Here is a 12,080-nt window from a genome sequence, read left to right as displayed (position 1 = left end):
TGACGAGGGCCAGCAGGTGCGCCCGCCCCCCCCCGTTCTCCCCCGGCGCTCCCCGGCGGGGGCGGCCCCGCGCCCGCCCCGCCCCGGCCGGGGGCTCGCTCGCTCAGCCGCGGGCGGAGCAGCCGGCGAGAGGGCTTGGGATCCTCCTCCGCTCCGACGTCAGGCTGGGAGCGGGAGGCAGCGCCCAGCGCCGCCGTTGCCAGAGGCTCGGCGGCCGCCGGACGGGGCGGACGTCGGGGCGGCGACTCCCGGAGCGGCGGGGGGTGGGGAGGAGGCGCTATGGCCGACGTGTTCCCGGGCTCCGAGCCCGGCGCCGACCCGGAGGCGGCGCGGCGCTTCGCTCGCAAGGGCGCCCTGAGGCAGAAGAACGTGCACGAGGTGAAGGAGCACAAATTCATCGCGCGCTTCTTCAAGCAGCCCACCTTCTGCAGCCACTGCACCGACTTCATCTGGTGAGAGACCGGGGCGCGCGTTCCCCCCCGCGCCCGCCGCCGCCCGGGCCCGCTCCGCCGCGGGGGATTCCCCGCCTCGGGCAGCCCCGGCTCCGGTGAGCCGCCGTCCCTGCCCTGCCTTACCTTCCCCGCCCACCCGCCAGATCCGCGGGCAGCCGGGTCGCGGTGCTGCCGCTCTCGCCGGGGCCGGGCAGGTGACCCCGCTGGGGGTGACCCCGCTGGGGGTGACCCCTCTTGTCACCTCTCTGCCCCGGCGCTGTCGCATCCCCCTCCCGGCGGGCTGTGTGCGGCCGCCGCTGCTCGAGGGCCCGGGGCTGGGCGCACCCCGCTTTCGGGGCGGCGGGAGCCCCCAAACTTGCCGGCGCTCGGGGTGTCGCAGAGACCAGCAGGGTCTGGAGCCCCGCGCTGGGACCATCGCTTCCCACGCGGTCCAGAGCTGTTTTTCTCACCCCTTGTCCCCGGGTTATGCTCGGCTGGGCTGGGGGGCTCAGCCGGGCACAGCCGCGCTGGGACGGAGGGTGCCCGTGTCAGACCGGGGCGTTGAACTCGGGTCCCCCAGCCTAAACTCCTGGTCAGTGCCTGCCCTGCTCCCTCCTGCTGCCGAGGGCGGGCAGCGAGGCCGGGCAGGCACCCTGACACCGCTGCTCCGGTCCACGCCGAGGAAAGGGAGGGGTGGTTTTTGTGAGACAAGTGTTCCTGCGCGAGAGGGCAGGAAAACTCCCTACCAACACCCTCATTACTAAGCTTCTAGGGAAAAGTACACCCATGGGTTCGTGCGGTGCCGGGGCAGGGCGGCAGCTCCGCGCAGGCCGGGCCGTTGCGCGCCCGTTCCGCGGCCCGAGCGAGGAGCGGCGGCCCGGGCTCGGCAGGAGCCGCGGGAGCCTCGGGGGTCCTGGACCTGAAGGGACCGTGCAGCACAAACGGCTCGGGATTCCCCTCCTTCACCTCGCTCCAGCCCTGCTCCGCTGCTCAAGTTTGCGCTGCAGCTCTGGGTGCCGAAAGCGAGAGCTGTGATTTATTTTGGCCGAAGTTGTGAAAGGGTCTGCACGCAGCTGGCTGTGTCCGTGGCACGCTTCTTGCTCTTTTTATGTGTGTTTATGTGTCTGGACACGGACCTTTTCCTTCCTGTCAGTTTTCCTCTGCTTGCATGCTGAAGCAAAGACTGTGCTTGTGCCAGAAATGATTGAAATATATTCACAGGGTAAGGAAGGAAAGCTGACATGGTAGACTGCACAAGAAACAAGTCAAATTTCTGAGTTCTTATTTCTTTTAAATTTTTTTTTTTGGGGGGGGGAGGGGGATAAAAAAAAGTGAAGTTGGGTGTGGTAAAAGTGAGAGACCCTCAAAAACTGCTTCAAAGTTAATCTAAACCAAAATGAGTTGGGAGGTGTGAAAAACCGCTGCAGGATTATTGCGAGCGGTGTTTGTGCACACCGGCAGCACAATTATAAAACAAAGCAGAGCTCTGTCACTAATGACAGGAATTGAAAGGGTGTCCTGTGGCTGACAGGTGGCAAGAGCGACTGTGCTCTTGTCTTGTCGTGCTTGCTGAGCCTGGGGAAGCTCCTCACGTTCCTTAGAAGAGCATCTGACACCTCGAAAACTTGTCTGGTTTTTGGGATTGGAGATGGGCCGCTCTCAAACAACCATCACGCACCACTGAGCGTTTCCAAATTGACTTGTGTCAGTTAACAATGTTTGAAGGTATAAAGAACAGTAAACACAACCTTTCAATGAAATATACAAATAGATTCTTTTCCTTAGATTACATTTCATCAGGTAATATTTAGCAAAATAGTTTTAATGCCTCGTTTTTCTCTTCAGCAACTTTCACCTGTCCGCTTTGGTTCTGGAGTGTTAATATTTTTAAAAATACTTTTTATTTAAAAATCACATTGTAACTGCTTTGGGAGTGGAATAGGCTGCAGCTCTGCAGGATTCAGCTCAGACACTGAACAACAGCCGTGCTTCTGCAGTAGATAAAACAGGAATATTTGCAAATAAGTCTATTTCAAAGGATTAAAAATTATCTCAAGTCTGTTTCATGTTCTTAGTCCCACCATCAGCTTTCCTGTGATTGCATTTCCACGCTTCCAGCTTTTGAGTTTTGTGAAGATGAGTGGTAAAAGCATCAGAATGACAATATAGGCACATGTGCTGCCAAGTAAACAAATAATTTGATTTTTCTCCTGTTTTTCCTAGTTCAGGTTTGCTTATAATAACAAGAAGTAGCAACTTGTGCGGAGAAATGTAGAGAAATGCTCCAAGCTGTGTCATTTCAGCTTCATCCTGAAGGAACACAGTTCACTGAAGGTTTTGTGTCTTCCATAAATAAATAAATATAAGTGGAGAAATTGTTGATACATTTTTTTAAGAAACCATTTCCATAAAGTTGATAATTGAGCCCCGTGTTGTTAATTGCACACAGCTTCCCCAGCTCATGGCTTTTGTCTGTTTGTGTGAGCAGCTCCAGCTCTCCAGATGAAAAACAGGCTGCAAAGAAAAAGACAGAGAAATGTTTAGAGGCAGGATACTCAAAACAGTTATTTTTGTGGGAAGAGAATGTTAGATGCTTAAAGATAAACAAATAAATCCCCAGCAGTGGAGTTTGCCAGAGGTACAAAATGTGTTGGAACTCTGGATACCGCTGTCATTGTATTCATTGCAGAAGTGCTACACACACATTTGTATTTCACTGTGGAAATGGAGCAAGGAAGCTGGAGAATAATCAGTATGAAAATCAGGGGCCTGTCTTCTCATTTATGTTGAAACAAGCAAAACTTTTCACCTGCTTGTTTTCCATGCAGCAAACAGCTGGACTCTAGCTGAGCCTCACAACAGCCGTTTGTAATCCTAAAATCTGGATGAAACCCCAAGTCTGGTTTGTTTTACGTGCCTTTGCTGGAACTTGGAATATTTTACGTGGCTGTTAAATATACATGTGGCATTAAACGAGTTGAAATATTATGCAGCAATCACAGATGATGATAATTGTAGATCCAAAATAGCTTGTAAAATAATAATAATAAAAAAATTGTTGCCAGAAGCTGAAATTACAGAGCTGGTGACAGCTATTGTTCTCTGCTTTGAAATGGGTGGGCTGGTCTGTGTTGTGTATTTGAAAATCTGTTGCTGTCGTAGCAAAACCTGAAGTAATTTAATATGAAGCTATTTTTATGTTTTTAGAGATCACTGAGTAGAAATTAAAACCAAACATACTAAGGCAGTTTTTTTTTTCCTTCTTTACACAGGGGATTTGGGAAGCAAGGATTCCAGTGCCAAGGTAAGCCACAGCTGCTTTGCTGGCACTTCATTCTAAAGGTACCCAAAACTTGCCAGCAGCAAGAGGGAAACAATCCTGGAAAAACCAAGCAAGCATCATTGCCTATGTGAATTCTAAAAGAAGGCAATTATTCAATTAAGCAATTATTTATTTTTATATAGTTTACATTGAACAATTAAGTAATTATTCATACTGTAATAATATAAAAAGTTGGTTGTTTTTTTTTTTTAATCCCAGCACAGTAAATATTGTATAATCTGCAAGATTCTAACTTTTCATGGAAATAATCTGTGCAATTTAGCTTTGCAGAGATCATTTTTCTCATCAGAAGCTCTTGTCTGTGTGGGCGTTTTGGAAAATGGATTCACTTTTTAGTCATATGGCTTCTTTTCATAACCCAAAGTCCCTGGTTTTCATTTTCATACAATGCATGTTCAGGAGGACCTTTGGCTTTATCTCTGTATTAGGACAAGACAATTCTGTCTTATATAATACTGAATTACAAAAAAGAAAAATCCACCTGTATAAAATCACTGATTTAATAAACCTGCTAACCTTGAGAAACTGAAAGCTGCTGTAATATGACTGTAAATGCTGTATTCTCACAGAGCCTGTATTTCTGCCAAATATTTTATCATTATTTAGCATTTAATCATGAAATAACCACACCCAACCAGCGCAGGTTTTTTCCTTTGTCATATGTTTGCTTAATTAGGATGAGCCCTTTTGTTGTCCCTCTCCCTTCCCCACCTTCTCCCTGTCACTTCTGCTGCAGCTGCATGTTGTGTACTCATTAGCTGGCCTTTTCCTTCTTTCTTTCATGGCATTTCTGATGGGTATTTGCTCTTGCCTTAGAGCACATTTGACTCTCCTGAACATTGCTTTTACGTAGCAGTTAGGGAAATGATGGATTCTGTGGTATTTTTGTGAAAGTTGATGGGAGCTGATGCTTTTTGAAATTAAACCTCTCAGAAAGTGGATGTCAAAGACTGATGCCTTTTAAAGATTAGCAATAAATAAGTTTTCTTTCTGCAAGTTGAGCCTTGCAGACACACACAGTGTTTCCTGATGAAGGTGAGCAGACTTCCATGATTTTTCCTCTGTGCCCCAAAACGTTATTAAATTTTGTAGGTGTCCTCAGGTTTTTGCCACCCATCACGTCCAAAGCAGTGCTGTAGATGAGTGTGCAGTGCTTAGGTGGCAATGGAATGGCATTTCCCCAGTCTCATTCAGGACAGCTCCCTGGTTCCTAGTTCAGGAATTATTTAGAGGTTCATTACAGATTTCTGTTGGTATACAGAAAATAATTGGGGCTGCATTTAATGGTGCAGTTATCCAGCTTAGCTTTTGCAGCTTGCACAGTGCTGACTTTCTCCTGTCTCCCAGCTGGGGGCTCAGGCTGGGCAGGATGCCCTGCCCTAGCCACAGATCCACCCTGGCCTGGCAGCTCATCTCCAGGGGTTTGGATTTCCTTTCCTCTGTCTGGAATTCCTTCTAACATGTAATTCTCTGAGCCAGGAACAGTTCTGCTGCTGAGGACTGCTCTGTACAAAGCCAGCTGAAGTTCTGATTCAGTCGTGCTTCCCCTGCAGATGCCATTCATGCACACAACCAAGAGTAAAAGCAGCTCTTTTTGTTTTTAAATGCCTCAAAAGTGACACTTTTTGGGAATCTAAATATGTTCAAACCTGAGTTTTGTCTGTATCAGAGTGAGAACCTACACTTTCTCTTTGGAGACTGCTGTATCCAGTGGTTTTGTCTGTGTTCTTGGGCAAAATCTGGAAATATTCTGATTTTACATGGTTTGTAGCAAGCTGTTGTTTGTGCACTTAATAAGTTTAAGTGATGGGGTTTTTTTACCCTCATTCATTACACTTGTATTCAAAATCAAGGAGTTCATACTCCTGGGATAATACTCTTGAAAAATAAAACTTCCATGATAAAGTTAAGCCACTGAATCAGTGTTTTTTCAGTTCAGCTTTCTGAAGCTTCTGTCTAAAATGTCACCAGCTAAAGCTGGAAAGCCAAATTAGTGATCACACTTACTGAGAACATGAGGAATTAAAACCAAAAGTCTGAAACTAGAAGGTAGGCTGCAGAAAAAAAGCCTAATTTCTATAATGAAGTGGCTGTCTTTACAGAGAAGAATGATACATAGAGAATAAAGTGGAATTTTCAGTTGGACATGAAGGAAAGAATATTGCAGTGACAGCTCTTAGCATGACTGGAGTTCTCGGTCCTTTAGTGTTTCCATTAAAAAAAGCCTTTTCTACTCTTGTTTGCAAGAGTGTTGTAGAATCTCCCACTAGACACAAACTTGATCTCAGGCAGAATTCAGAGCTGGGGGTTTTGTTATTTCCAAAGTTGTCTGAAATTCCTCTGGCCTTTGATCCCAAGGGGAAGAGTAAGGCCCACAACAGTCACACACCACACTCAAATGATGTTTCTACTATAAAAAACTGCAATTCTATCAATATTTGCATTAGAGTTCTTTAATTAAACAAAAGGTCTTAATTGTTATGCAGTTCTAAGTATTGCAGCAAATGTAGTATGTTTTTATATAGTTTAAAACTTCCATTAAAAAAGTGTCACACAAAACACAGTTTTAGTTTTTTTTTTAAATATTAAATATAAATACAAATATTAAATTAAATAGAAAATATTTTAATTTAATATTTCAGTGTATTTTTATTAGAATTTAAATTGTGCTCTAGTGAAATTATCTGATTTTGAACCATTAATACCTTTTTTCATTGGACTTGCTTAGATGCCTGTTTCTGCTGTAGTGTTCAGCTTCAGCATTACATAGAGACATTTAAATGAGCTCTTTAGAATTGAAGAGAATTATTTCAATTTATTTTTCCTAAAACATTTTGCAGTACAATTTTTACCACCTCCTTATTTATGGGATTCTGATGAATTTGCAAAAGACAGCAAATTAAATTTTGGTGTGGTTTTAATGCCCTGAATGTGGCAGAGGGTCAGGTGCAATTGCATTATTACCACACAAATGCTCAGCAAGGGACAGTCCACATCCTAAGTAGTTTGTCTTTCTTAATGGGTGCATTTTAATGTGGCTGCTGGATATTCCAGCAAACAGAAGCTCAGAGAGACTGCTGAGGTTTGCAGCCAGCCATGTGTTAGTTCATGGAGAAGAGACAGAATTCTGTTGCATGATTGAAAATAAGATTTTTTAGAAAAGGGAGTTGGGGATCATGAGTAGCAGTGGAAACTGTCTGTCTTTTTGGCCATGTGTGGGTGTGAAAATGAGCTTGAAAGACTTCAGGTGGATTAATGTTCTCCTAGGGATAGGATTCAGGAACAATCTCTTCCCAGGAAAGGTGGTCAGGCCTTGGGAGGGGCTGCCCAGGGAGATTTGGAGTCTCTGTTCCTGCAGGTGTCCGAGGACTCTCTCTGGGTGTAGACTCAGTTTCTGAGCTGGTGACAAGGTGGGGATTGGTCACAGGTGGGACTCGATGGTCTGGGAGGTCTTTGCCAACCTCAGTGATTCTGGGATTCTGTGCAATTTTTATTCCTGTTATTAGAAAGCATTTTGCCTTGTGATATTTGTGGTTTGTTGTTGATTTATAGAAACATGAAGTATTTTAAATATTGTTCTTGTGAAGCAGGAGCTCTCATTCTGCTGTTTTGCTTTTGCTGTTGATCATGTCTGTGGCAGTGCAAACATGATGGGAGGATTATTCCAGGAAGTTTTGGCTCTGTTTTGTTTTCTTACATTGTCAAGCAGGCCAGCAAACTGTCTGTAGCACTGAAAGCTTTCCTCTGATGTGCACCTGGAAATACTGCAAGAGCAATGTGAAAAACAGAATAATTTAAACCTTTTTCAATCTGCCACAGCATGAAAGTTCCTCTTTTGAGACAGCCAACTTTAAATTAAGCAAGCAATTAAGTTAAATTTTGGCTTCATCATTCTTTTGATAGACTGTTCCACTCTGAGTGTAACCAATACTTGTTTCTTTCTGTTGGATTGGTAAGAAGCATTTCTCTGCTGAACAGACATCAACAAATAGGAACTCACTAAGATGTGAAGAACAAACATTGTAGAACATGTATTTATGTAGGTTTAGAGGTTGTTTTAAGTTCAGCACTGAAGGCTCAGCGCATTTCCTCAGGGCAGAAATATTTTTAGTTACAGTAATATAAATGTGATCAGCTCATGTTCCTGATCAAGGCTGTGTTGTTCATTCTCTCCTAAATGGTCAAAATTTGTAGTTATTAACAGCAAGTTTTCCCTCTTTGACATGATTGCTGCAGGCTTTCCTGAAGTGCAATATTCTGCTGTAGTTCAGCTGTGAAATACATTTGGCTTTAGGGTAGTAATGAGCTAAGGAAGAGTTTCACATTTGTTCCCTAATTTACATAAATAAAAATTAGAGAAATCAGTTAAAGCAGATCATTATGCTTCCCTATCTGGGCAACTAGTGCTCTTTCCACAGTTTTCTCCTGTCTTCCCTCAATTTATTTTCAGATCAGTTCTCTCTAAATGTTAAATTTTACCTTCCACTGTTGTCCTAAGCTGCTTGGAACAGCTCGTGCCTTGCTGGGTCTGGGCTGGGCAGACATCTACAGCAATTCCTTCACTGAAAAGGAAAATGGGGACATTTTATTAGTTTTTAATACTCAAATATTGTAACATTGGCACATCAAACCAGCACTTCATTTCCTCTGCATTGTTTATCTTTTATCTGATGATTCTTGACCTCTCTTCTACAACACAAATACCAAAGAACCCCTTGGTGCCACCTCATTTTTAAATCATGTATTTTCATTAAAAATGTTCTATTAAAGGTCTGTGTAGTGGTTTGGTTGAGAAACTAATTTTTAATGCTCTGTGATCTGAAGATTTGAACCAGTGAAAACTCTGACTACTTCCAACCTGTTTGACACACAGAGATTTTCATCCTCAATGTTCTTCAATCCTCAGTGCTGATATATTTATAGTAGGAGCAGCACCATTTATTCTTTTCTGTGTCTGGATCAAGGCTTAATTCTTGGTTTTCTATCCTGATGGCTGTGTTTCCCCTGCAGTTTCTTCTTCCTTTTACAATCTTCATTTTCCTTTGTAACCTAAGAAAGAAAAATCTATTGCATTGCAGCGTTGTTTCTCATAAAAATAATTTGTCTTCCTTACTTGGAAATGTTTTTGCCAAAGGGTGGACAAGACACAAAGCAAGTTCCCCTTTCTATGCCAGAACTGCTTCTCTTGTATCATTATCATTTTTGTGGTGAGATGGGGTATTACAGACCAGGGCTTGAACAATGTGGGTGTTTTCCTTTGTGCTCTTTATATTATTTATTAGTCATGTGCTACAGTTTACATTAACTAATGTTGCTGTAAGCCTGAGATTGAGAAATTAATTCCATGGAAGGCTGTGACTGTGGAGCTTGAAAGTCAGCATGAAATCTTCTGAAATGGGAACTCAGTAAAAATACACTTCCAGCAGCTGCCTCGTTGATGTATTTTTGTGTGCATAACTTGGAGGTATCTGTCAAAAAATGGAACCCCCAGAGCAAAACCCAAACAGTTACACACAGTCCTCAAAAACAACAGTCCAAACAAAATAATAAACAGCACCTGGGAGCATAAATTGTATCTGCACACAGCTTCCATGATTCCTTTCTCTCTGTCCTTTCCTTTGGCCTTTTGCCCTCAGCCTGATCTATGGACTTTGTATTTCTGGACCCCTTCTTTTATTTTACTGATCTGCAGATAATTTGACATACACACATAACACAGATAAGATGCTTGTTGTGCCTTTGTCTTGTCAGCTTCTATTTATTGTTCCTCCCCTCCTTTGGCTGTCCTTACTTCTGCAACATCTGACCCATTTTATGAGGAAATATGGTGCCATTCATTGCTGATGCCTGTGAAAGCTGAGATTCTGTTCCTATTTCTGCAGGTGAACTCTGAGAGGTTTTTGAAAAATTGCCCATGTTCAGAGTTCCTCCTGAGAACAGCAGTGATGGGTGAAACTCCTGAGTCTCAATGAGTGCAGAGCCATCAGTGCTGGCTCAGAGCAGGAGAACCCTTTGGAAATGTGCATCCCAGTCATCCCAGCTTTGTCTGTGTTGCTGGGTGGTGCTGGAGCACTGAGCTTGCTTTTCCTTTGGCTGCTACAGAGCAGGTGCTGGAGGGTTTTGGTTTCTGGATCCCACTGTAGCACATCAGATATAAAAGCCCTGAAACTGAGAGCATGGTTCACAGCATTTTCCTCCACAGATGTGTTCCTGTTGGAGCACTACCTGACAATGCAGATGTGCAGGTTCTGCTTTCAGCCATTGCCTTCTGTGCTGGGAGGGGGATTTGCTGTCCCTGAGCTGGGTGGAAGGGGCAGCAGGACATCTATGTCAGGACAGGGAAGGTGTCACTCTTTGTGTTGCTGAAGATTCTTTGTTACTACAATCACATGCTGTCACAAAAGTTCAGTATATTGAGTAGATCAGGATGAGTCCCCATTCCTGGAGGGATTTGAAGACATGGATGTGGCACATGGTTTAGTGGTGGCATTGGCAGTGTTAAGGGCTGGACTCAATGATCACTAGGGTGTGCAGTGATAGGACTAAAGGAGGGCAGGTTTAGATTAGAAATTGGGAAGAAATTCTTTCCTAAAAGGGTGGGGAGACACTGGCACAGGTGTCCAGAGCAGCTGGGGCTGCCCGGGATCCCTGGCAGTGCCCAAGGCCAGGCTGGACAGGGCTTGGAGCAGCCTGGGACAGTGGAAGGTGTTCCTGAACATGGCAGGGGTGGCACTGGGTGAGCTTTAAGGTCCCTTCCAACCCAAATCATTCCCTGATTGTTTGCAGGGCTTTTCCAGCCTAAATGATTCTGTGATTCTCAGTGCTCAGTGCACAATTAACTGTGTAATTCACTCAACGCTGAACATGGCAGTAAAATGGATTTGTGCTCCTGTTTTTCTAGAAAATTTCCTTTGTGATACCGTGCTCATCAAACCTCTACCTTAATAAACCTTATCTTGCAGCAAACATTTTATTTGTTATATTCCATTTCAAGAGCAAAACCGACTTCACCCTTCCCATGTTCTACCATGTGAAGTTTGTTTTGCTTACTGGCATTGGTCAGCTATCCCAGCAGTGAGTTCCAGTTAGAGACTGATTGTTCCAGTGCCCTGCATGTAATTCCATGAAGCTCTTCAGCTTGTAACTGAACATGTGGGAGTGATAGCTCATCCCCAGTTGACAGATAAAACAGTTTGAGGCCTGGGCAAGATAAAGTTTGTCATATTCTTAATTTTGCCCTCTCCCTTGGTTATCCTGCACATCAGCTGCTGTTACACAGCCACATATGGTGTTCATTTTATACAAGATTTTTGTGGATGCCATGAGCAGAATTTAATGAAACATTGGGAAGAAAGTTGCAATAAGATGAAGAAAAAGATGTCCCTGTTGGGATGCATTGATAATTATTTCTTTTATGTTTGCTTTTGTGGGTTTTTTCTCTTTAGGATGAGAGGTAAAAATAAGTTATTTAATAAATACTTTAGGCTCAGTTCCTCAGCTTTTCCATCTGCAGCAGAAAGCATGAAAATCTAAGAGAGAAGAACTCTCTTGTGTGTCATTAATAACAGGAACTACCCTTTAAGTGTTTTTAAATTCTTGTGGATGCTGAACATTTTAATTCTAACTGTTTCCAGCAGTGCCTTTTGAAGGCTTGCAGAGGCTGGGAGTGCTTGTTGCTGGTTATCAACTGTTAATTTTTCAATTGCAGCTATTTATGAATAATGCCTTCCATAAATGTGATTGATAACTGTTACCTTTGAAGTCAGGCAGCCAAACGTGTGCAAATGTCACTTTCTGTGCATTGCAGTGTCATTTACTCTGGTTTCTTAATTAGAATATGATTTACATGAAGTTTTTTTGTTCCTTTTTGCAATTACATAATATAGACTTTAAGGTACTGCAGGCATGTAGGTCTTCAGCTTATGTTCTAGTTGGCTTAATTTAGATTTTGAAATCACATTATTGTATTAATTAGAATCTTTTCATCAAGAGTTGGCTTAATTTAGATTTTGAAATCACATTATTGTATTAATGAGAATCTTTTCATCAAGAGAGCTTTATTAGAAGTCTGAAATATGTCCTTATAAATGTAGAAGTCTACTGGAATTATTTTTGTCTGTCCTGTCCAGCTTACAAAATGTCCTTTATTATTTATTGTTTAGTCTGATACAGAAAGACTTTTTGAACTAAAAGTGCAAATTCATCCAGAAACACCAAAAATATAGCCATTATTGCTTTTAGTTTGCTACTTTTTAGTTTTTAAAATGAAGCTCCAAAAGTCTAATTAATGCTTGTCTTTATACAAT

The 12,080-nt window shown here is 43.3% G+C and overlaps 1 protein-coding gene across 1 annotated transcript in view; it reads left to right on the top strand.

The window, feature by feature from the left end:
* Window positions 1-200: 200 nt before the first annotated feature.
* The window catches only part of PRKCA (protein kinase C alpha), a 148,125-nt gene continuing 136,245 nt past the window's right edge, over window positions 201-12,080 (top strand). Inside the window, exons 1-2 of the mRNA XM_059864138.1 lie at window positions 201-452; window positions 3,704-3,735. Coding sequence (XP_059720121.1) covers window positions 280-452; window positions 3,704-3,735 — 205 coding nt within the window. The 5' untranslated portion in view covers window positions 201-279. The remainder of the gene's footprint in view (window positions 453-3,703; window positions 3,736-12,080) is intronic.

This window comes from Haemorhous mexicanus, chromosome 20 (assembly GCF_027477595.1).
Source record: "Haemorhous mexicanus isolate bHaeMex1 chromosome 20, bHaeMex1.pri, whole genome shotgun sequence".
Taxonomy (NCBI): domain Eukaryota; kingdom Metazoa; phylum Chordata; class Aves; order Passeriformes; family Fringillidae; genus Haemorhous; species Haemorhous mexicanus.
This window is presented reverse-complemented; position numbering and strand designations above follow the sequence as displayed.